Here is a 27,566-nt window from a genome sequence, read left to right as displayed (position 1 = left end):
CAAATTTCAAAAGGATTGGTTAATTTTTGTTCGATTTATGGCATTAAAAGTATCCTAGACAAATTAAATGAAAAACGGCGGAGCCACGTCCATTTTGAAATTTTCTTTTATTTTTGTTTTTTGTTGCACCATATCATTACTGGAGTTGAATGTTGACATAATTAACTTATATACTGTAAAGATATTAAATTTTTTGTTAAAATTTTACTTTAAAAAATTTTTTTTTTTTTAAAGTAGGCGTGGTCCTTCTCCGATTTTGCAAATTTTTATTAAGCGTACATATAGTAATAGCAGTATCGTTCCTGCCAAAGTTCATCATTATATCTTCAACGACTGCCAAATTACAGCTTGCAAAACTTCTAAATTACCTTCTTTTAAAAGTGGTCGGTGCCACGCCCATTGTCCAAAATTTTACTAACTTTCTATTCTGCGTCATAAGTTCAACTCATCTACCAGGTTTCGTCACTTTATCTGTCTTTTGTAATGAATTATCGCCCTTTTTCGGTTTTACGAAATTTTCGATATCGAAAAAGTGGGCGTGGTTATAGTCCGATATCGTTCATTTTAAATAGCGATCTGAGATGAGTGCTCAGGAATCTACATACCAAATTTCATCAAGATACCTCAAAATTTACTCAAGTTATCGTGTTAACGGGCGGACGGACGGACGGACATGGCTCAATCAAATTTTTTTTCGATCCTGATTATTTTGATATATGGAAGTCTATATCTATCTCGATTCCTTTATATACGTACAACCAACCGTTATCCAATCAAACTTAATATACTCTGTGAGCTCTGCTCAACTGAGTATAAAAAACAAACTTTCGTAAAATTTGCCACTACCAATCGTGGAATGTTCCATATACATGTATGTATATGTGCACGTATATGTGACCCTTCAAGAGCAAATCGAGTTGATATTTGTCATTGTAATTGCATTGCCAATTACTTGAGCTGAAGTCTGACAAATAACAAACATTATCTCATTAGATTACATGCGAAATACTTGATTTTTGTTTTTATTGCTATTGACAGCAGAATTTATAGACTATGTAGAATTCGATTCCAGTAACTCGATATCTTTGCAAAAAGGTCAACAACCACACTGATTGTTTATAGCTCGTAGAAGTATATATAATATTAGATAAAGGTATATACATATATAGTTATAAAATATATGTACATACATATGTATATAGCACTTTCGTTGGTTTTACCATTCGAAGAAAGAGGTAACCATTTTTGTGAGAAATAATATGACAAAAAGTTTAAGGCAGCAAAGAACGTTGCTACTCTGGTTGGTTTTCCGCAAACTTTACGATTATAAATTTGAAAGATGTTGATTACAGATAAGACCTTGCGCTAGTGTATGTATAAATAAGTAAGTTGAAAATGTCGCACCTTTGCGGCCTAGTAATGCGTCTAATTGCGATTTCTTTCTTGAAAACATGGTAACCTTGTTGGTTCTTCTCAGCTATCTCGTAAGTTTGTACGTTTATTTCACAAAATATTTCTCACTCAGTATGAAAATGTGTGCCATTACCTATGAATTCAGAAATTTTGCAGCGCGCTAGGTGTCCTAGTTCAAAATTAAAAACTAAAAATTTTTACATTAAGGTAACAATTTTTCAATAAAAGAAAACGCCGCAAGAAACAAGCAATAATATATTGTATTCATTAAAATATTCCTGATTAGTTTGCAACTTCTGTTAACCTTCGAATCTCTGAACTGTCGAATAAATAACTTGAATATTCAGTATAGCGGCCACCGTGGTGTGATGGTAGCGTGCTCCGCCTACCACACCGTATACCCTGGGTTCACACCTCGGGCTAAGCAACATCAAAATTTTAGAAATAAGGTTTTTCAATTAGAAGCAAATTTTTCTAGGCGGGGTCGCCCCTCGGCAGTGTGTGGCAAGCGCTCCGGGTGTATTTCCGCCATGAAAAGCTCTCAGTGAAAACTCATCTGCCTTGCAGATGCCGTTCGGAGTCGGCATAAAACATGTAGGTCCCGTCCGGCCGATTTGTAGGGAAAATGAAGAGGAGCACGACGCAATGTAAAATGCTCTTTATTGAAAATACTTTGGTAGTAATACTTCAATATTACAATACTCGCGTACTTCAGTTATAGCGTTTAAAATAAAACTGATTGATGGTTTCTCAGTGTGCAATGCTTTTATACTCTCTGTTGCCTCGCTCGCCTGTTTTCCAAGGGTATAGACTTTTCACGGAGAAGCCTTCTGGAACAGTTTCCTATTTGTTTCATATTACACTCATATTCACTTTCGTCTTCTTGTTAAATGCGTGTATATGTTCGAGTTATAACCCTGCAAAAAATAGTGCGACTAATCTCTAAAGAGAGCGTTCTCCGATTGATCTCTTTTGTCAACATTGGGGCATAATTGATCCTCTCTAGTCTTTTTTGGGTGCATTTGGGATTAGTCAAGATTAAATCTATGTAGAACATAAAAAAAGCAACAAGGAAGTGAGTTAAATAATAAAATAATTAAAAAATAATAATTTATAAGTTAAACGGTTTTATTGAAAACAATACTTACACGAAGTAATAATAATACGAAAAGGTAGAAAATAATTAGGTAGGTCCTAGGTATTAGTCAACACACTCTAGGGCGTTGATCAGAAAATTAAATAAAAGCATTGGGCGTGTGAATTTTCTAAAAATGTGAGGCGTAGCATAAAGTTATTATGGTTCAGTTGGTCTTACTTACGACTATCGATAGAAATTTGACGCGTCTTTTAGTTTTTAGTAATTGTCTGATTAATGCCGTATATTGATGAGGAGTGTGATGAATAGTACCTGGGACCTACCTAATATTTTCTAGCTTTTAGTATTATTATTACTTCATGTAAGTATTGTTTTCAATAACACCGTTTAACTTAAACATTTTTTAAATTATTTTATTTTCAAGTTTTAATTCCTTATTTAATTGCCTATTATTTCCCATTCTATTTAGTTCATTTAGTAAATCATTATTACAATGACTCTTCCTGACAAGTCCTCAATACATAATCCTTCCAAAGACTTTACTGGACTCTGTGCCACGTATGCTTATCCCTCCTCGAACCCCAAAATATTCTGATGTCACTTCTACCGGACTGTATGTAATATTTGTTCCAAATACGAGCCAAATCGGGCATAATAGGTCGCTTTCTGTTCATGTATATATATTATGTGTTCCAAATATGGACCAAATCGGACCACAAATACAAGTTTTTGAAATATTTCGATCCATGCGCCACCTATCGGAGTTTTTTTCTTATTATTGCATTGTCGTCGGGTTCTGAACTATATTCCAAGTTTCAAGCTTGTAGCTTATCGGGAAGTTACTTAAATTTCAATTTGAAAATTCGTGCCGGCCGGCCGTCCACCCCGTCAAGTCAGGCTAAAAAACCTTTAAAAAATACTATATGTGATTGCTTAGAAGTATTTAAAAAAATGCGGAGCCCTTTACCGAACCTAAATGACTTGTGCCATGTTTTCTTTTATCGTCACCCATATCTCTTGGAATAAGTTGGCGACTTAATAATTTTTTACATGGATGTATCTTGCATTTTTGGAAGTTTTAATATTGCATTAAAATATACATAATCTCGTACCATACGAAAACTTACACTTTTTGATGAAAAAAGAGATTAGTCTGCATTCGTTCCCATATGGGTACAAAGAGGATTGTTCCTATCGTTTCCGTTATGTGTAAAATGGGAACAGTTCAACGTATACAAAGAGTTCAAAACTGGCATTAGTGGACTCATTCCGGACTCAGCCTAGACTAATCGCATTTCTTGCAGGGAACTGCTGCGCATTTAGATGTTGTTTACATGAGCTTTTACGCACTTTCAATGTTGCCTTCTATGCATATGTGTGTATATCAAGCCAACCTAATATAAACGCACGGAAGTCATTGTCTGTCAAAAATGTCTCATGCACATACATCTTTTGTATGAGAGCAACACAAATTCGTGAAAACCTAACTCGATTTCCAATTTTTGTTCTGCGTGAAATTTAGATTTTACGTTTGCACACACGCTTTACATTGTCGAAACGCATGCTTATTTTGGTTCGGGCAAAAAACCCCCGATTATTTGCGTGCGCTAAAAAAACGCAGTGCGGTTTTATTAGGTTGGCTTGTATGGCTGAGTAAAACGCGCCATTTATTGCTGTGTACACATGTGTGGGTCTGTTTACTTCGCTGTTGATGTTGTATTTATTTACAAACAGCATAGTGACTTATCGAAGTTGCCAATATTCGCCACAATATGTATGCAACGTTAGGTATTCTCAGTAAGCAGGCAGGCCGTTAAAAAACTAAAAAAAAATCAAATTTAGTGCGAAAATGTGAATTTAAAAATCATAGGGACCACTAAATTTGCCAACACAGATGCTATGACTATATGCTGACGCTGTACAGAGGTCGTCGGCTAGTGAAATAATTATTGGCGCCACTTCACACGTATTATTACACTATGGAACAAATTAAGGTTAGCAAGAGTTAGGTCGATTCCGATAGTGAGGGGTGAAAATAGAGGCTAAACTAGAAGACCAGTATCGCGGCGTTTGTTTATGTTAGTTCGAATTTTTTTTTAATCGACCTTCGAACTTTGCAGTCAAATACCGATTTTCAGCATATTGTTTTGTATGGTTTTTTGGCTATAACTCGTCGTCTTATTGATATTTTTTCAATCTGTTAAAGCCAAATTATTGCTAGAGACCTGTGCAACAATTAAAATTAAAAAAAAAATTGATTTAGAAAATTTTTGTAGTGCTTATGAAGCAAAATTTTGGAATTTTTTTTTATGCTTTTTGAACATATTGTCCACAAAACTAAGTCTTTTTTCTTTCTGTTTGATCTATATTATGCGTCTCAGTTTCTTCAATAAATTTCATTTGAAAAGAAAACAATCATAATACAAAACTGGCGTTTTACAGCTTAATATTAATTTACTTCATTCTCATTTCTTATGTACCAATTTTTTCAGTGTTGGTTTTGAAGAAACATTGAAAAGAAATTATAAAAATACGAAAACAAATATGATTTTGAAATGTTAGTTATGAAAAGTTTTAAGTAAAAAAATTAAATATATTAAATTAACGATTTGGCCAGTCGCTGTTTAGCAACATCACTGCTCTCTCTAATATCACTGCTCTCTCTCTAATATCTCTCACAATACGGAGAAGAATTAGAGGAAGAAACCAATACAAACAGCATAACTGGAATAGCAGAGTAGCACTATTGTTTATTTGCAAACACACGCTCATGCGCAGAATGTTTTCATGGTTTAATGTTAACAATTTATTTTGTTTAAATTTTTCCTGATACTCAAGCAATAAAGTAGTATTTGTATGGCATATTTACTATTTACTTTTTGTGTGTTAACAAACATGGGTACATACGTCCTACCTCATTGATTTTTCATCAACAACTAAACCACTACCACTAAGATGATTTAAGTTTTATAGCTCCGACACATAAGCAGTTTTTCATATAGATGAGTTTAACACATGCTTATGCATTATGAGTAGATCGCACGTATTTTTATGGAGGACGGTAGAATCAGCGACACTGGCGCCATGTGATATTGAAAAGTAGCCAAATCCCCAATTTTGTTCCAACCAAATCATAACAAGAAGAATTTGACATTTGCTTTGGCTAAGGGTGCTGGCACACTTTGCAAGTGAAATTATTTTTCCCACTGGTTGGTAAATTTTCTAACATTTTTCACAATTAAAAACTGCAACATAACAATCGATTACGACAAAAAATATGTTAGCAAGTATTTGTGTTATATAGGGAGAATGTTTACAACAGTGCCTCGCGAAATTTTGTATGTGAATGAGCAAGGCGTAATAAACTTCAATTGCCAAGTCTGAAGTACCTTCATATTTACAAACGCAACATCTTGGCTGATTGTGGCGTTGTTATTGGAATGCATAAGCTTATGTTAAACGCATCTAAATGCAAAATGTCATTGTGTCACCGCCTTTACTCACACAGCCACAGTTTTCATTTTGGTGACCACTGATCTAAAGAAATACCTTTGTTGTATGCGTAAAAAGATAGTATTTGCTCATTAAGATGTGGATGTTTTGTACTAAACAAAAGCACCCCGCCTATAACTTGAGGCGTCTGAACATATGATCAATTTTTATAAATGCAAAAATAGCAAAGAGATGTTTACAATCTGTATAAATTAAAAAGTAAATAAAATATAATAAATTGAATTAAAATAAAAGAAAATAATATAATTTAATAGAACGGAGAGGAAAGAAAAGCATAGAAAATAAAATAATTTAAAAAATTGTTTAAGTTAAACGGTTTTATTGAAAACAATACTTACATGAAGTAATAATTATACTAAAAGCTAGAAAATAATTAGGTAGGTCCTAGGTACTAGTCATCACACTCCTCATCAATATAGGGCGTTGATCAGACAATTAAATACAAGCGCTGGGTGCGTGAAATTTCTAAAAATGTGAGGCATGCCATACCCTGATTAAGTTTCAGTTGATCTTACTTATGACTATCAATAGAAATTTGAAATAGGATTTTTTGAAATATCTCGATCCTTGCGCCACCTAACGGCGATTTTTTTCATAGGTCGCTTTCTATTATTTTATGTATTATGTGTTCAAAATATGAACCAAATCGGACAACAATACGATTTTTTGAAATATTTCGATCCATGCGCCACCTATCGGAGTTTTTTATTTCTTATTATTGCATCGTCATTGGGTTCTGAACTATATTCCAAGTTTCAAGCTTGGAGCTTATCGGGAAGTTAAATAAATTTCAATTACAAAAATGATCCCGGCCGGCCATCCACTCTGTCAAGTCAAGCTAAATAAAACCGTTTAAAATAATAAAAAGGAAAGGAGAGGAAGGTAAAGAAAGGAAAGTAAGGAAAAGCCAAGGCCAGGAAAATTTAGGAATGGAGTGGAAAGGAAAATAAACTTAGACGAAGGAAAGCAAGGGAAGGTAGAAGGAATAACAAACTTTAGGTTATTGTGTTTTTCAATATACTTAGTGACTATTGGAGAATTTGAGTTTCAATCACTGGGGAAACTCTAGTCTTCGTAATTTTAACAAACTTTTCAAATCGAGTAAAAAATTCTCAGAAACAATTAAAGTTTCTGGGGCTTTTCTAATATAATATGTTATTTTCACCTACTATGGTTGCCGTATAAAAATCTTTTATTTTTACGTTGATGTTCCAATCCATTTGGGAGAAATCAAGTGCATAGGTTGCATAGAAGTTGTATATGATTCATGAATCCTACGAATGTAGACTAACAAAGTTTACTTATATCTCTAAAATTCACGAAAGGCATATTAACATGACATTGACTTCTGCCGTCACATGCTTATAAGTAAAGCTTTTTCAGTAACAGTAGACGTAGGAAGTGCGAGCAGCAGGAAGAAACAGTTAAGCACGTTCTCTTTTCGAGTCCTGCGCTTGCCAGATTAAGGCACCAGCTACTAGGAGCAACAAAGTTGTCGAGTCTTGAGGCAGCTATTAAGCTAGGTCCTTAAAAACTTAAAGCATTCGCCAAAAGGACGGAGTTATTTTATAACATAAGTTCTGGTACCTATATGGCGTTTTCCGTTTGGTCGTCAAACAAATTCTGGTAAAATTTTGGACACATTCGGTTAATGTGTGGACTTTATTGACCGGCCAGTTCGAATTAATGTATGTATGGTTACCGTAAGGGGCATTCCTGAGAAATTCTCCTGAGGGTCGACATAAGATTTCACGATCAGTGAATTCAAGACATTTTCAACCAATCAATGCAACGGTGTGATTGATATGAAGTGCAAAGTTATGATTTTCTTTTTCGTATGTCTACGGTTAAGAAGGAACTGCTGGGTAATACTTTGTGGTAAAATTTGCAATATTGGTCGGATATTGGACTAGAAATAGTAATGTCGTCAAAAGGTTACAACCCAAGTTCTAGTATAATGGAATTATCCAACTACCTACTTTTGCATTTTAAATGTCGCATAATCCTTTTTTAATTTCACCATTAATATTTTCACCGTAATTCCTTAGGAACTCTTACACAAATTTAACTTTTTCCCTTAATTGAAATTACTACATAAATACTCTTATGAATTATTAAGTTTAGTTGCCACAATTAACTGTATATACAAAAGGAATGAGAAAGTTTATAAAAATAGCAGAAAATAATTTAAATCAACATATATATATAATATTTGTCATCTTTTTGGCTATGACTGGGAGTAATTATAAGCCCAGCGGGTAAACTTAAACAAAAAAAATTATAATTTACATGCACATTTGTGTAACATTAAAGCTACTATCACCATAATTGACCTCGCTCAAGAGCTCATTTCATTTGCCTTTTGTTTTAAAGAATCCCACACCCAAATGGGTTACACTCATCTGACACAAGTTTTGACTCCACCAGCCCAATAAGGTAAACGAAGAAAAAAAAAAATGTTGCTGGCATTTTCCCCCAGTAAAGTAGCATATAAATTTCAGCTTTTTATGAATCATAAAACTTTTGCTATCTTAATTATTTTTGCGCACTGGCATGTTTTATGCCCTTTGCCATACTGTGTTGCCAACGTATTGTTGCTGTATCCCTCTTGACCCATTCCAACATTTTGTAAACTGTTCATGAGTTTACAATTTAATCTCACCCCCGAAATCTTTTTTAAACTCTTCGGTCAGGTAAAAAAGGGGAAGATAAGAGTGAAGATTTAAAACTAAAAACAAGTAAGGAAGGCTAAGTTCGGGTGTAACCGAACATTAAATACTCAGCTGAGCGCTTAGCTGCGTTGGTTTCGTAGGGTTTCGTAGATGGTTTATAAGTGTTTTTAATTCCATATCACATACGTTTGGGAAATATCAACCAAATTGTAGACCAAGGGTAACGTTTTTTGGAACGATTTCCCTTCATCCTTTGTCAAATAAGCAAAAATCACCATGTAGGAAAATGAGCCTAGGGTAACCCTGGAATGTGATTGCATGACGTGGGTATCAAATGAAAGGTATTAAAGAGTAGTTTAAAAGGGAGTGGGCCTTAGTTCTATAGGTAGACGCCTTTTCGAGATATCGCCATAAAGGTGCACCAGGGGTTACTCTATTATATGTTTGTCAGATATGGGTATCAAATGAAAGGTGTTAATGAGTATTTTAAAAGGGAGTGGGCCTTAGTTTTATAGATGGACGCTTTTTCGGGTTATCGTTATAAAGGTGAACCAGGAGTGACTCTAGAATTTGTTTGTACGATATGGGTATCAAATGAAAGGTGTTAGTGAGTATTTTAAAAGGGAGTGAGGCTTAGTTCTATAGGTGGAGGCCTTTTCGAGATATCGCCATAAAGGTGGACCAGGGGTGACTCTAGAATTTGTTTGTACGATATGGGTATCAAATTAAAGGTGTTAATGAGTATTTTAAAAGGGAGTACGCCTTAGTTCTATAGGTGGGCGCTTTTTCGGGATATCGTTATAAAGGTGGACCAGGGGTAACTCTAGAATTTGTTTGTACGATATGGGTATCAAATGAAAGGTGTTAATGAGTATTTTAAAAGGGAGTGGGCCTTTGTTCTATAGGTGGACGCCTTTTCGAGATATCGTCATAAAGTGGACCAAGGGTGACTCTATAATATGTTTGTACGATATGGGTATCAAATTAAAATTAAATTTCCAGATATCGACCAAAATGTGAACCAGGGTGACCCAGAACATCATCTGTCGGGTACCGCTAATTTATTTATATACATATGTAATACCACGAACAGTATTCCTGCCATGATTCCAAGGGTTTTTGATTTTGCCCTGCAGAACTTTTTCATTTTCTTCTATTTAATATGGTAGGTGTCACACCCATTTTACAAAGTATCTAAAGTTATTATTTGCACCAAAAAACTAATCCAATCACCATGTTTCATCCCTTTTTTCATATTTGGTATAGAATTATGGAATTTTTTTCATTTTTCGAAATTTTCGATATCCAAAAAGTGGGCGTGGTCGTAGTCGGATTTCGCCCATTTTTAATACCCAGATAAAGTGAGTTCAGATAAGTACGTGAACTAAGTTTAGTAAAGGTATATCGATTTTTGCTCAAGTTATCGTGTTAACGGCCGAGCGGAAAGACAGACGGTCGGCTGTGTATAAAAACTGGGCGTGGCTTCTACCGATTTCGTCCATTTTCACAGAAAACAGTTATCGTTATAGAATCTATGGCCTTACCAAATTTCACAAACATTTGTAAATTTTTGTTCGGCTTATGGCATTAAAAGTATTCTAGACAAATTAAATTAAAAAGGGCGGGCCCACGCCCATTTTCAAATTTTATTTTATTTTTGTAGTTTTTTACACCATATCATTACTGGAGTTGAATGCTGGCATAATTTACTTACATATCTACTGTAAAGATATTCAATTTTTTGTTAAAATTTGACTTAAAAAAAATTTTTTTTTTTTTAAGTTGGTGTGTTCGTCATCCGATTTTGCTAATTTTTATTTAGCACACATATAGTAATAGGAGCAACGTTCCTGCTTGCAAAACTTTTAAATTAAATTAACTAAAAGTGGGCGGTGCTACGCGCATTGTCCAAAATTTTATTAACTTTCTATTCTGCGGCATAAGGTCAACCCACCTACCAAGTTTCATCGCTTTATCCGTGTTTGGTAATGAATTATCACACTTTTTCGGTTTTTCGAAATTTTCGATATCGAAAATGTGGGCGTGGTTATGGTCCGATTTCAATCATTTTAAATAGGATCTGAGATGAGTACCCAAGAACTTACATGCCAAATTTTATCAAGATACCTCAAAATTTACTCAAGTTATTGGGTTTACGGACAGACGGACATGGCTAAATGAATTTCTTCTTCGCCCAAATCATTTTGATATATAGAAGTCTCTATCTATCTCGATTAGTTTATGCCGTTACGGGGTACCGTTATGCGAACAAAATTAATATACTATGTGAGCTCTTCACAGCTGGGTATAATTAAAATGTGTGCCTTCTTTGTAAATATTCGTATCTCTTTTCCCCCTTTTTTATAGATCATTGGGGATTACTTTATGTAATTAGATATGATTATGTGGCTATAGTGCTATGTGCAGGCTGAAACACTTAAAAAACAATATTGAAATGTTTTAGCAGGTTTAAATGTATGTTATAATGAGTTTATAGTATTTAGTTTTCCAGCAAGTGATTTGTGGGTATTGCTTAAAAGATATGTAACTTCATAATAGCGTGAGAGGCGTGGACCAGCGGCGTAGTGAGGGGGCAAGGGGGCATCTTGCCCCGGGCGTTACTCACAGAGGGCGCCAAATGATGCCCAAAGCAGAACTTCCTGGATAATTTGAATTTTTATTATAACTGATTTCTGGAAAAAAAATTCTATACTAAAAAATGCATGCATCTATCCGGAACTCTTGCGACAGGTTGTGGAATAATTGAAAGTATATATCTTTTTTTCACACGTTCAAAATTACCCTGGGAATTATTAAAAAATGCTTTAACAAAAACTGTCAAAAGTGAATCTGCAACACGATGGAGCGCCAGAATACAAGCGGTTAGCATTGTCGTCGATGGGCTAGAGAATGTAGTGGAACAAGTAGAACAATTGGCAGAGGACATTTACACCGCAAATGACACCAGAATTCTGTTGCAAAATAAACTAAATTTTAGTTTCATAACACTAGTTCATTTATGGTATGAAATCTTGGGGAGGATTGATCGTGTGCAGCACATATTACATGATCCGGGGATGAATTTTAGAGAAACGTATCATGATCTTAAATCATTAGCAACTGAACTATCCGAAATTCAAGCCACTCTCTGTGAAGAATCAATAGAAAAAGCGAAGTCTCTTCGTGAAAAATTGGATATTGATATAGTAAAACGTGTAAGAAGGCGCCGCAAAATGCCCGGAGAATCGTCTAGAGATGCTGGTCTTTCCACAGAACGTGAAATTTCGCGCGTTATGAAAAGTGTTCTCGATAGTTACCAACAAGAATTACGCACAATATTTACGAAGCTAAATGACCTTAATTTTAGACGTGGATTGCTTTTAGACATTGGAAATTAAGTAAACAAGGATAATAACGACAGTAAGTTACAACTATCTGCCCTCTTAAGCGGGGACAGAGATGAAGCTTCAGCCTTTGTAAATCTACAACTCAGCATATTTTCACTTTGAACCGTAATCTGGAGAAAATCAGAGAAAGGAAGCCTATGGAAGCAGACGAAAGAGGCAGACCCCATTCCGCAGAAAGCACCTGTTATAAAATAATTAAAAAGAACTAATTAGCCCCAATATCGCCTGATAAAATTCTTTTTGTAAAAATCGTTTTTGTTTTCCAATATTTTCTCTAATAAGACCAAAATTTTATAAAAAAACAAAAGATTTATTTAAGATCATTATTGAAGGCGATACCGTTTTTTGAAACACTTTTTCTGAAGTATTTTATCTGTAGCGAAACAAAACTTGTGAAACTCGAAATGGTAGGCAAGTAAGCTGCCGATCTTGAAACAATGTAGCTATAAGTTTTAGTCAAAACTTCAGTGAATTGGTCAGTAACTTTGAAGCAAACAAAAGAATTTGCATTGAATAGCGCACCTAAAGCGAATATTAAATACGTGTGATGGAACACTCAGTTACCCATTTTGTTTTAACTTAACAAATAAGAAGATTAGGAAGTTTGTTTAGTTTGTATTTCCTGCATACATTCTTTATTTAACAAGCATGCAAGTGTATAATGGCCTTAGGGTGGCTCTCATAAATAAAATTACCGATTTCTTTAAGTCTCACCCTCTCAAATGGTAATGTAATAACAATGTTAACGGTAGCAGATATAAATGTTGGTCTTGATGGGAGAGGTTTAAGGGGATGTTGCACAAAGATCAAGATCAAGATTTCTCTATGGAGATTTAAATACTTTGAAATACATTTTCTAAAGAGACTATTTCTCTTTACGACCCTCGAATATCTTACCAAAATACTATACCAATTTGCCCAGGGTTGTTATTATTGGCAACGTGTGGCACATGATCAGCCGGGCTTTTGCTTCACACGTTGTAAGCAGAGTTTTTTTGTCTCAACTCAATTGCTGGCCGCAGAAAAGATTAAGTTGCGACTTTGGATCTTGGTTATTAGCATAAATAATATTAGAATTCTTCCATTGGTTGGAAATCAACCACTTCAGACACTTTAAACCTTTGCTTTCCTCTCTGTTCTCTTCCTCTTATTTCATCTCCTTGCCACTTCGCTCCTTTATTTTCCTTTTATCTCCTTTTCTATACTATTCTTCCTTTTCTGCAACCAAAAAAAGTAATAAACACTTCCAATCAAAAATTCTCATCTGCTGTTGTACACACTTTGAATATCAGCGAATAAAATTACACACTTGCTCATATTTGCGCTTTGCTTTCAATAAACCAACTATGTACACACACTTAATTCGTTGTCTCGCAATTCGTTTTCGTGAGATCTTCCGGTTCTCTTAAGACAAAAACATCAAACACATGTTGCGTTCGTAGTCTGAGTGCAAATATTCTCATAGTTTAAATATGTGTATGGCACTGGTAAGGTATGCAATTTTTAAATAAGAATTTTAGCGATGTAATTAACTGTTTTTGTGAGTTTGAGTGGGAGTAGGCCTCATCAATGATTGCGTAGTTTTTATTGGTTTAACCGAAAAAATACTTAGGCTTAATGCGGAACGCTCTAGTACTAGCCCGACGGCCTTTGGAACTCGTATCTTCAGGTCTGTGAATTTTAAAATAAATAAATAAATAAATGTAAGGCGGGATAAGCTCCAAAGGGATTTTAGGCCGAGCTTCTCTTCCAATTTGCGTCGTGCTACTTTTAATTTTTCCTACGAATTGTCGGGACGGGACCTACTTGTTTTGTGCCGACTCCGAACAGAATTTGCAAGGCAGATGAATTTTCGCTGAGAAGCTTTTCATGGCAGAAATACACTCGGAGTGCTTGTCAAATACTTGCGAGGGGCGACCCCGCTTAGAAAAATTTACTACTAACTGAAAAACCTTGTTTCTAAAATTTTGATGTTGCTTTGTCCGGGGCTTGAACCTTAGGATTGGTAGGCGGAGCACGCTACCATCACACCACGGCGGCCGCCCATTGAATTTTAGTCACTAGCACTTCATAATTCAAAGCTTCTTAGTCTGCCTGGGTTAAATGGTTATCTTGAGCTTTGTTTTACCCAACATTTGTATTGCGGCGGTGAATGTTCCAGCTATACTCCGCGATTTTCGAAAAAGAGTTTACCATCTACGCCAGTTCGTTAATAGTTCCTTAACGTGGTCAGCATATAAGTACTGTCTACCAGCCCTATTTCATGATTTCATGTTGGAAAATTTGCTCCAAAGTAGGCGTCAAGGGAAGATAAAGTACTACGTGCCAACTCTTCGCTCTCCATCTTTATCACTCCTTGGACTATTTCAAACCTGTAGTGGAATTCACTAACTTATAACGATGCGATTTGTCGAGATTTCAATTAACTATTTTGGCGCTTGCCTTATCGATTGTACTATTCACTAACTTAGTCGTTAAAAAAGTTAGTTAGTGAATTCCACTACTGGACGGCAAATTTCATAAGCTTGCAGTTTCGTTAGAGTATTCTTCGGCTTTGTTACCTTAAAGATATTCTTTAGTTTATTCCAAAGAATCTCTAGCTTTTCGATCCACAGTGGCGGATTTGCTTTGCCAAAAAATTTTCTCAGATTATAACAATATTCTACGCATTTTACTATGAATCGCTCCTCCAATTCTTCCACGGTCCTTAGGTGGTCCCGTTTTCCTTTCCAAAAATTTAGTCTTCTCCGTTGTTATAGGGTTCCATAACCACAACCATAAAATACTTGAAGTGGGCAAGATGGAAAGAAACCTCGAAAGCCTTAAATCAAGAAAAAAATGTTATTATTTATCAGAACCACAGCGTGGTGTCAGTTTCACCTAAATTTTTAAAAGCCGCGGCCAGCTAATGCATAGACTAAATAGTGCGCTAAATCATGCATATACTGACGAGTATGTCAACTGGTATGGTGCTAATATACTGACCGGCAATTGATAATTGGTAGTGTTAAAAATACCTGTTGCTAACATGGAAAAAAGACAGAACTCGAATTAGTTGGGATTTTTGGCAAATTAGTATTCATCTAGGATACAACTAGAAAGTTTGACTAAAGGGAGAAAATAAACAACTCTATTTTCATTCTAAGAGTCTGCAAAGAGATATTTTAACTTTGATTCCTGTCTGACTATCATTTCAAGTCGAAGGACTGGAGAAGTCGATAATTTTTTTTGAGGATCACCCTAATGTACCTGCATATAATACGCTGATATGGTTATGTCAGCTCGTAATATGCATGACAAGTTAGATTGGCTTTTATTGCTTTGATGCGGTCTGGGTTGTTTGCTTTTCTGCACTCAAACTAATTTTGTTCTTATTTTCTTTTTTGATTGTTTTCTTTAGCTTGAATGCAGTGAAGTGCCTTTCCTGATGCAGGTAATCTACACATTGCGGCAGCATGTAATAGTTTATTGGGGGCGCAAAGAAACAATGTATAAAATCATATATATGTATGCAAATACACATATGTGTATAAAAGTTTTCACTTGCAAATATCCTGCAGATATTTGATTTATCGCACGAAAACTTATTTAAGATGTATGTAAGTAAACATTTGGCAAAACATCGTGAGAATCTTTTGTTTTAAGGCAAATTCCAGAAACATATTTACGCAAAGCATTGTAGAATTTTGTTCTTGTATGTACGTATGTACAAATATCTTGTACAACCCTCTGGAACTGGGACTGGTTAGGTTAGGTTAGGTTGAACTAGCCGGTCCTTGAGGACCTCGCATAGACTGAACAAGTCTGTAGTGTTACCAGAAGTTTGTTTTAACGAACAAGCTGAAAAACCCTATCAAAACCATGACCTATGTTATAAAATAACTCCGTCCTCTTGGCAAATACTAGAAGCTTCCTAGGACTTAAGCCACTTGCTGCTTCTAGATCTGACAGCTTTATCACTCCTAATAGCTGGAGTCTTAGCCTGACAAGCGCAGGGCAAGAGCACAGAACGTGCTCGATCGTTTCCTCCTCCAGCCCGAACTTCCTATATCTGCTATCACTGGCCAATCCTAATTTAAAGGCATGTGACGCCAGAAGACAGTGTCCAGTCAGAATACCCGTCATGAGTCTACAGTCCTCTTTTTTTAATGATAGAAGCAACTTTGTTAGTCTAAGGTTGTAAGACCTGCACATAATTTTCGACACTTTAAAGCCCGCGCTTGAACCCACGTCTTTCCTACTTGGTCGATCATGTGCACCTCTCGCCTTCGCTTAACTTCGCCCAGTCTAATTGGGACGTCTACAGAGCAAGCTTCAAGGGATGCGCTCTTTTTAGCTAATTCGTCCGCTTTATCATTCCCATCTATTCCCATGTGCCCTGGGACCCAATATAGATGTATGCTTCTACCTGTCCCGATTCTCTCAGGGACTGCTTACACTCTAACATGCATTTAGATGCTGTGGTATGCGAGATTATTGCCTTAATTGCTGCTTGACTGTCAATATAAAAGTTAACACGATTGCAGCTTGGGCTATTTTCTTTCAAGGTTTCTACTGTTTTGGTTACGGCTACTATTTCCGCTTGGAAAATCCTACAGTAATCCGGCAGCCTGTAGGATCTGTTCATGTCCGGATCACTACAGTATACCGTAGACCCTACTCCTTCCACTAGTATGGAACCATCTGTGTACACTTTTATCGCCTCGTCCGCCATTTGGGCACCCTTGCAATAACCGTCCTCCTCTATTGTGGCCTTAATATCACCCTCGAAGCGCAGATAGGGAATCAGGTAGTCTGCTCGTCTTGTGATTGATGACGCTATACTACTATAGCCGTATGGTCGGCGCTCAAGCTGCCCCGAGGCACCGAACCTGGTTGCAGTTGTTAACGCTATGTTCCTTGCTACCAGGTCTACAGGTGGAATTTGCAGAATGGCATACAGTGCAACTGTCGGTGTTGTTTTCAGGGCTCCCATAATGCTAAGCATTGATAGTCTGCATACCCCCTCTAATTTTTTGAGGTAGGTTGCTTTTTGTGTGGCATTCCACTAAACAAGAACGCCATAGTATAGGATAGGGCTTACAATCGCTGTAACTGGGACTGAGAATAAGAGAAAATGAAAACGAGGCAATGAGAAAGAGATAGAGTTGGACGAAGTTAGAGAGACTGGGACTGATGTATAGGAGGAGGGATAAGAATAGAGCGCTAGAGAGAAAATAAGGATGGAAAAAGCAGAGAAGGAGGAAAATACGCAGAGAGAGGAGTGAATAAAAGGATAAGGATTAAGGGAAGGGAATGTAAGAAGTAAAAATTTCTTAACAGTTATGCAGTTAGACCACCGTCTGCTTGTGCATATATATATATATATATATATATCTATTAGGGTTGATGAAATAAAAAATCTTGTTTCCTTTTGATAGAGGAAAAGTTTGGTTTTCATATTTTTATACTCAGTTGAGCAGAGCTCACAGAGTATATTAAGTTTGATTGGATAACGGTTGGTTGTACATATATAAAGGAATCGAGATAGATATAGACTTCCATATATCAAAATAATCAGGATCGAAAAAAAATTTGATTGAGCCATGTCCGTCCGTCCGTCCGTCCGTCCGTCCGTCCGTCCGTTAACACGATAACTTGAGTAAATTTTGAGGTATCTTGATGAAATTTGGTATGTAGGTTCCTGAGCACTCATCTCAGATCGCTATTTAAAATGAACGATATCGGACTATAACCACGCCCACTTTTTCGATATCGAAAATTTCGAAAAACCGAAAAAGTGCGATAACTCATTACAAAAGACAGATAAAGCGACGAAACTTGGTAGATGGGTTAACGTTATGACGCAGAATAGAAAATTAGTAAGATTTTGGACAATGGGCGTGGCACGGCCCACTTTTACAAGAAGGTAATTTAAAAGTTTTGCAAGCTGTAATTTGGCAGTCGTTGAAGATATCATGATGAAATTTGGCAGGAACGTTACCACTATTATTCTATATGCGCTAAATAAAAATTAGCAAAATTGGATGAAGAATACGCCCACTTTAAAAAAAAAAAATTTTTTAAATTCAAATTTTAACAAAAAATTTAATATCTTTACTGTATATAAGTAAATTAAGTCAAAATTCAACTCCAGTAATGATATGATGCAACAAAATACAAAAATAAAAGAAAATTTCAAAATGGGCGTGGCTCCGCCCATTTTCATTTAGTTTGTCTAGAATACTTTTATTGCCATAAGTCGAACAAAAATTTACCAATCCTTCTCAAATTTGGTAGGAGCATAGATTCTATGACGGTAACTGTTCTCTGTGAAAATGGGCGAAATCGGTGGAAGCCACGCCCAGTTTTTATACACAGTCCACCGTCTGTCCTTCCGCTCGGCCATTAACACAATAACTTGAGCAAAATCCGATATATCTTCACTAAACTTAGCCCACGTACTTACCTGAGCTCACTTTTTCTTGGTATAAAAAATGGGCGAAATCTGACCATAACCACGCCCACTTTATCGATATCGAAAATTACGAAAAATGAAAAAAATGCCATAATTCTATACCAAATACGAAAAAAGTGATGAAACATGGTAACTGGATTGGTTTATTGACGCAAAATATAACTTTGGAAAAAACTTTGTAAAATGGGTGTGACACCTACCATATTAAGTAGAAGAAAATGAAAAAGTTCTACAAGGCGAAATCAACAGCCCTTGGAATCTTGGCAGGAATACTGTTAGTGGTATTGCATGTATAAATAAATTAGCAGTACCCGACAGATGATTTTCTGGATCACCTGGTCCACATTTTGGTCGATATCGCGAGAACGCCTTCACATATACATCTAAGGGCCACTCGCTTTTAAAACCCTCATTAATACCTTTAATTTGATATCCGTATCGTACAAAAACATACCAGAGTCACCCCTGTCCCACCCTAATGGCGATATCTCGAAAAGGCGTCCACCTATAGACCTAGTGTCCACTCCCTCTTAAAATGCTCAGTAACACCTTTCGTTTGATACCCATATCGTACAAACACATTCTAGAGTCACCCTGGCCCACCCTAATGGCGATATCTCGAAAAGGCGTCCACCTATAGACATAATGTCCACTCCCTCTTAAAATGCTCAGTAACACCTTTCGTTTGATACCCATATCGTACAAACATTCTAGAGTCACCCCTGGCCCACCCTAATGGCGATATCTCGAAAAGGCGTCCACCTATAGACCTAATGTCCACTCCCTCTTAAAATGCTCAGTAACACTTTTCGTTTGATACCCATATCGTACAAACATTCTAGAGTCACCCCTGTCCCACCCTAATGGCGATATCTCGAAAAGGCGTCCACCTATAGACCTAATGCCCACTCTCTCTTAAAATGCTCAGTAACACCTTTCGTTTGATACCCATATCGTACAAACATTCTAGAGTCACACCTGGCCCACCCTAATGGCGATATCTCGAAAAGGCGTCCACCTATAGAACTAAGGATTACTCCCTTTTAAAATACTCATTACCACCTTTCATTTGATACCCATATCGTACAAACACATTCTAGAGTCACCCTGGCCCACCCTAATGGCGATATCTCGAAAAGGCGTCCACCTATAGACCTAATGCCCACTCCCTCTTAAAATGCTCAGTAACACCTTTCGTTTGATACCCATACCGTACAAACATTCTAGAGTCACCCTTGGTCCAGCTTTATGGCGATATCTCGAAAAGGCGTCCACCTATAGAACTAAGGATTACTCCCTTTTAAAATACTCTTTACCACCTTTCATTTGATACCCATATCGTACAAACACATTCTAGAGTCACCCTGGCCCACCCTAATGGCGATATCTCGAAAAGGCGTCCACCTATAGACCTAATGCCCACTCCCTCTTAAAATGCTCAGTAACACCTTTCGTTTGATACCCATATCGTACAAACATTCTAGAGTCACCCTTGGTCCACCTTTATGGCGATATCTCGAAAAGGCGTCCACCTATAGAACTAAGGATTACTCCCTTTTAAAATACTCCTTACCACCTTTCATTTGATACCCATATCGTACAAACACATTCTAGAGTCACCCCTGGCCCACCCTAATGGCGATATCTCGAAAAGGCGTCCACCTATAGACCTAATGCCCACTCCCTCTTAAAATGCTCAGTAACAACTTTCGTTTGATACCCATATCGTACAAACATTCTAGAGTCACCCCTGGCCCACCCTAATGGCGATATCTCGAAAGGGCGTCCACCTATAGACCTAATGCCCACTCCCTCTTAAAATGCTCAGTAACACCTTTCGTTTGATGCACATATCGTACAAACACATTCTAGAGTCTCCCCTGGCCCACCCTAATGACGATATCTCGAAAAGGCGTCCACCTATAGACCTCATGCCCACTCCCTCTTAAAATGCTCAGTAACACCTTTCGTTTGATACCCATACCGTACAAACATTCTAGAGTCACCCCTGGCCCACCCTAATGGCGATATCTCGAAAAGGCGTCCACCTATAGACCTAATGCCCACTCCCTCTTAAAATGCTCAGTAACACCTTTCATTTGATTCCCATATCGTACAAACACATTCTAGAGACACCCCTGGTCCACCTTTATGGCGATATCTCGAAACGGCGTCCACCTATGGAACTAAGGATCACTCCTTTTCAAAATACTCATTAACAGCTTTCATTTGATACCCATATCGTACAAACACATTATAGAATCACCCCTGGTCCACCTTAATGGGGACATCTCGAAAAGGCGTCCACCGATAGACCTAAGGCCCACTCCCTCTTAAAATGCTCAGTAACACCTTTCATTTGATACCCATATCGTACAAACAAATTCTAGAGTCAGCCCTGGTCTACCTTTATGGCGATATCCCTAAATGGCGTTCATCCATAGAACTATGGCCTACTCTCTCTTAAAATACTCTTTAATACCTTTCATTTGATACACATGTTATACAACCACATTCCAGGGTTACCCCAGATTGATTTTCCTTATTTTGTCTCCATAGCTCTCAACTGAGTATGTTATGTTCGGTTACACCCGAACTTAGCCTTCCTTACTTGTTTTTTTATGATAACAGGCAACATTCGAGGAACACCCTATAGGCTTTCATATATCTAAATAATCAGTGTGAAAAAAGAAGTTATGTTGGCCTTTCCGTCCGTTCGTCCTTCTATCTATGAACACGATATCTTAAGTAAGATATAAGATATACTTTTGAAATTTGGTGTAAGGATTCCTTGTCACTGATTTCTCATTGTTATTTAATATGAGCTAAATCAGGACACCCGCTTCCACTTTTTATGTAAAAAAAAATTTTTGGAAAACACCAAAAACGGGACTTTTACTTACTGAATTTGCATTCAACCATTCAAGCGGTCATGACCTTCGTATAAGGCACATCAGTCGCATCTCCGTTGGGTTAACTTGCACCAACTGGTGATACCAAGGTAATTTGAATCATTTTCCTGCTCGCCCTTCCAGCGATGTGGGGCTGCCCTCTTCCTCGGCTTCCATGTGCGGATTCAAACAAGAATAATTTTTTTAGTTGGATCATCATCTTTCATTGTCATACTCTCTGGACTATGTTGATGTGTGCATAAAGCTCGTACGCCCATACGCTCCTCATCGCCCGTACGTAAAAGTACATAAACCTTTGGAAGAACTTTGCTCTCAAACATTCTCAGAGCCGCCTCATCTGATAATGTGGCGATCCATGAGTCTGCACCCTATAGCAGAACGGGTACAATCAGTGACTATTAGAGCACGATTTTTATTTGCCGAGAGAGGACCTTACTTCTCAATTGTCTACCTAGTTCAATGTAGGATTTATTACAAAGTGTGACTATGCGCTGGATTTAAAATCGTATGTTATTGTTTGTGTCAATGATGGGTTCCAAATTGAAAGTAGTTTCAATTATAAAATAATTTTTTTTTTATCAGAAAAAATTATGGAAACATCGCCCGTTCCAAAGTAAACAGATGTAGCTCGAAATTTTCATTTTTTTATATATTCTGATACATTTTGATAACTAGCAGAGGCCATTATATGCAATCTTATGTAATAGTCATTGAGAAAAAATGGCGGAAATAAATTCCTTTGCATCTGAAACTGATCGAATTCAGCGTTACTCCGGCTATGCTCTTTAAATATGCTTTGATTTTTTTTTGTAAAGTGAATCAAGTCGAAATAGATCTTTAGTTTTCGATAATTTATGGTATAATAAAGTAAAATTTGTATTATACTTCAAAATTTTTCAACATTCATAGCTAAATACTAAGAAACTAAAAACTTAACAAACATCAAGAATTATTTAAATCCGTATCCAGCTGTTTTACATTGGGAAGAGGTAAATACAGACAAATCCATAATTTTTAAATAATAAGGTGCCTTATTTCAATTAATTAATTTTATTTATTATAATTTTATAACTGAAAATATAGAAGTTGAAGTAATGGACGCTCAGCATATTAAAAGCTTGGTTCCTCAGTATGAGATTGATAGTAGCTTATCAGAAAACGAGGAAGATCCTAAAGAAATCACAGAAGTTTTTAATATCCCTTCTTTATCTAGTACCGCATCTTCTGAAGTTATTACTCCGCAGCAAATTAATTATAGAAATGATAACGTAAGTACTTTTATACGATTTACATAATGCTGTTTCTATTGTACAACAGCGTACTTTAAGAACTCAAATACTCGACCTACACGTCAAAAAAGGTCGATTTTAAAATTCCAAACGTCTCCTGTATACACAGATGAAAGTGATGCCTACCTCAGCGATGCAGATACAACTTTCCAATGCGCGTTTCGTAGAAATAACTATCTGTTTTATCAATCTTCTTCTTCAGTGAGTTCAGATGAAGAGTCATTTGCTTCAACTCAAAAAAAAAAAAATCTCAGCCCTTAAATTGGAAACAGAATAAAATGAAAAGCTATCGTAACAGAGGTAAATCTTATGTATCCAGAGCTCAAAAAATCGTCCCGGCCCGTTGCCTTAAAACACCATGTAATCAAAAATGTAGATTTAAATGTTCTGAAAAAATTAGCATCGAACGTAGGTACGAAATTTTCCGGAAATTTTGGGATTTGGGTGACTTATTGAAGCAAAGGACTTATTTGCTTTCGTGCATGATCGACGTTAGCCCAAAATATAAGTATTCAAATGCCAAGCAGCCAAGACAAAACAATAAAGAATTTTATTTCCTAGTAGATAATAAGAACATAAGAGTATGCAAAACATTCCCTAAAGCAACTTTAGATATTTCAGAACGTATGATTTATACAGTTCAAGCAAAGTCGAAGGAGCACGTATTGGATCTGCAAGATTTTGGAGGCAAATCTTGCAGTTCCAAGAACCCTCAACTGACTGAGGATATAAAAGCGCATATAAATTCAATTCCTCGGATTGAAGCGCATTACGTCAGAGCTTCCTCGTCTAAAGAGTACATAGATGGTAGTAAAGCTATACGAGATTTATTTAATGATTTTAGAAGCCAGCAATACGATAATTTAAAAGAGCCTGGATCATATCAAAAATACTATGATATATTTAAAACCGAATTCAATATTGGTCTTCATCACCCCAAAAAGGACCAGTGTGACCTTTGCGTGTCTCGAAATAATAGGAAACTTGATTTAAATGACGAGCTATAGGAAAAATATAACACTCATTTAGAGGAAAAAGATTTAAGCAGGGTTGAAAAACTATATGATAGTAATAAAGTCAACAATAACTTTAAAGTAGTTGTGTATGATTTAGAGGCAGTATTGCAATGTCCGAGAGGACAAACTTCTTCATTTTACTACAAATCAAAATTAAATTATTACAACTTGACTGTGACAGAACTAACAAGAAATGAATCCAGAGCCGCATATGAAAACGTACATTGTTATTTTTGGCCAGAAAAAGATGCAAAGCGAGGAGCTGTTGAGGTAGGCGCATGTGTATGGCATTACTTGAAAGATTTAAGTGATGAATGCGAAGACCAAATTGATGTGGTATTTTACTCGGATAATTGTTGCGGTCAAAATAAAAAAAAAATTATAGCTTCTTTGTATTTCTTTGCTGTACAAAACTTAAAAATTAATAGTATTACACATAAGTTCTTAATTAGAGGTCATACCGATAGCGTGCACAGCATTATTGAAAGGGAGGTAAAAAAGAACTTGAATTCTGGCCCCCTGTATACCCCTGATCAGTATTTAGCTTTAATTAAAAATGCAAAAAAAAAAACCAACCCACCTTTAAAAGTGCGCGAGCTAAACTTTGGATCATTCTATGACTTAAAGGCTTTGCAAGCTGAATGAGGATACAATTTTAATACCAATATGGATGAAAAAGATTTAAATTGGAATGAAATAAAGGTTTTAAAAATGACTAAAGAGCACCCCACCACATGTTTTTACAAAACATCTTAAAAGCAAGAAACTTACGAGGAAGTGAATGTAAGAAACAAACGAAGAAAAATGAAGCCTATTACAGCAATAGAACTTAAGCCGGCATATTTTCAAAAACAAGAGTTGAGTGACAACAAGAAAAGAGATTTAAGAGATATTCTGCAAAAAGAATTAATAACTTCCTTCTATAAAAGCTTTTATAATTCTGTTATAAATATTTAAATTTGCATTAAAAATACTAAAATAGTTAGTAGTGTTGAATGCTATTAAAAATTACCACGAAAATCTTTAATAAAAGAATTTCTTTTAGCTCTTACGGTCTAAGTTGATAAAAAAGTACATACTAAGTTTGGTTAAACTCCTTTGTGATATGATACTACAAAAATAAGATTATATATTTTTACAATAAAAACAATTTTGAGCGTGTACTCCAATAAAACGCAGCATTTCATAAAATCGATTTATTTTTTTAAATGAAACTGTAGTATTCCAAATTACTTCGTATGAAACTCTTTCTGGCTGTATAATTTTTCTATTGTAAAGTGAATTAACTCAGAATGAAAAAAGTAAAGCTTAAATTCAGCATCTCTTTCAAAGTAAGATGAAGATATTTTTTAGTAATCTGCTAGTTTAATAATTGTTGTTTCTTGTCATACCTTCAAATTGACGTGAATCTCCAGGTGCTATCTTAATTAGAGTTAAAATCAAACTGTTTAAAATTACAAAACTTTTTTTTTTTTTCCTAAAAAATTAAAATTTTGAATTACCTCTCTTTTCTTTGGAATGAGCGAAATATAACTGAAAGATACATTTCTTTTCTTATTTTAGGTACAAAATTTTACTGATTGTCGCCTTGAAGGTAATTTTAATCTTCTTTCTTGTCCTCATTTTAATTTCTTTTCCATATATAATCTTCCCAATTTCCACTTGACATACCTTAATGCTTTTATACGAATCCAAGGACTTGATTAAGTTTTCTTTGCTGTTGGTTTGCGAAATAAGCTTTCTTGACTAACAGCTTAGCTTAAAACGACCAGAAAATCCGCTAAGAAAGTAAGAGATACTACCAAGCAAATTAAAGGCAACACCGTTTCAGCTACCTCAATGAGCTTAACACAAAAACTTTTAAAGTACTTATGTATGTAATTTAATGTGAACTCAATCATCATTTCACCTTTTGTAGCAAATTTTATTCAAATTCTCTTTTCACAATTTAAACCAAACACTTACCCCGTCCACAGCACGAATTCAACATTGTCGCCTTGTCGCGACTTCATTGCTTTAGCCGCCGACTCAATTAGACTCCAAGGACTATCACAAAAATAATCACCATAACGACCTGGCGTACGTATGGAAGCACTAGCCGATTGACCGTCAATGCGCCAACAACCTGAAATTTAAAGAAAAAAAAGAGTTTTATGTTGATTACGGTGCTTTGGAAAATCAAGTAAAGATATTATCTTTAGATATATGTACGGCATATCAATGGAGGGCATGCAAATACTAGCGTTTTCATAGTAGCCTTTGGGTATTATTGCTCGTGAAATAAGCTGTGTAGTAAATGTATAAGGTGAGGCAAAATAAAAAAAAATCGTTTTCAATAAAATGGGAACAGAAAAACTCTGTTTTTGGGAAAACATTTTTAAACAGACAATTTTAATTGGGATAGCAAAACCTTGTTTAAAAGAGCATCAAATATAAGCATTTCTCATTACAAAGTCAACCATTTTCGAATATCGATTTTTTTTCAAGTGGGCGTGATCGCCATTCGATTTTATTTCTTTTCATAATATAAGTTAAGCATGTCTTTATGGCCCTTGCTTTTCTTAAATAAATATTACAACACAACATTTTATTTTAATACAAACACTTTACTTAAAACAACTTTAAATATTTAGCAATTAATTAGTTGACCGTGCAACTTCTCTGATTAAACAGAATTGCCCTCCAAAGGCAATGATGCCTTCTTAAATACTCTTCCTAATGCCATTCTGCTGCTGCTCTTATCATATGATAAACGGTCGCACATTCATATTGTAACGAATTTACTTGCAAATCCTCTTATTTGCTTTTTCTCTGCTAAGTTCGAATCACTAAACTGTTGAATAAATAACTCCAATTTGTAGTAATGCAAAATGGCCTTTATTAAAGTACTTCACAATAACACTCCAACTGTACAACGAATAGCTTAATAACCAAACTGATAGCTTAAAGGAAACTGACTTTCAAAATAATAGTGCTATTGTTCGCTAGATATCGTCTTACTCGTAACTGCTTGACAATTCAAATCAAACTGAATTACTTCTTACTCGCTGGCGCCGCTTTTATAGTTTACGCTGCATACTTCTAGGCTCTTCGATTTCCAGAAGTTACTAGTTGTTTCGGCTACAAAATCGCCAGCCACAACTACGTGCACAAATTATTGCTCTCTCTTGTGACAACTCAGATAAGGTATATGCATGTGTTTGTAGTTTACAGTCTCCCGCACACACATAAGCGTATAAGTAAATTCATCGGTGTGTGACATCTCATCTCTTGCTGCCTTGTATGTAAATGTTGCTCGTCGGAATGTGTACATATGTGTAGACGCAATTATTTATTCGTTTATGTAGATACATAATGATTGAATTATTGATGTGCATTCACGTCACTGCTTAGATCGGCTTAGAGCTGGCAGCACTCCTTAGTTTTGCTAATATTCGTAACACTGCCCTCCACCTAAGTCTGATCGTCCCGATCAGACAAATCTCTCGATCTAAACGCTGCTAGCATCGCCAAATGTACCACTCTTCTACTCCGTGGTTTCTCAATGCTTTGTATGCGGTAGATGGTATCACTGAGCTTCTTCACAATCTTGTACGGGCCTTCCCAACTGCACCGAAATTTGGATGGAACAACTTTCCGCCGGTGAGGGTTGTATAACAGTACTAAATCTCCCGCCAAGAAACTTTTCGAATTATTGTTCTCATGGTACCTGTGTTTCATCGTACCACTCAATACCCTGGTTCGTTCCTTTACACTCTGTTGTTTGGCCGATGAACTACTTCGTAGAGCTT

General features: G+C 36.1%; 1 protein-coding gene across 5 annotated transcripts in view; it reads right to left on the bottom strand.

Annotated features, from left to right (window-relative positions):
• LOC137252581 (uncharacterized) overlaps window positions 1–27,566 on the bottom strand; it is a 687,899-nt gene that overhangs the window by 167,731 nt on the left and 492,602 nt on the right. For all 5 annotated transcript variants that reach the window (XM_067788530.1, XM_067788528.1, XM_067788532.1 and 2 more), the window contains one exon: window positions 25,741–25,900. In XM_067788530.1, coding sequence (XP_067644631.1) covers window positions 25,741–25,900 — 160 coding nt within the window. The remainder of the gene's footprint in view (window positions 1–25,740; window positions 25,901–27,566) is intronic.

This window comes from Eurosta solidaginis, chromosome 5, assembly GCF_040869045.1.
Source record: "Eurosta solidaginis isolate ZX-2024a chromosome 5, ASM4086904v1, whole genome shotgun sequence".
Lineage (NCBI taxonomy): Eukaryota > Metazoa > Arthropoda > Insecta > Diptera > Tephritidae > Eurosta > Eurosta solidaginis.
This window is presented reverse-complemented; position numbering and strand designations above follow the sequence as displayed.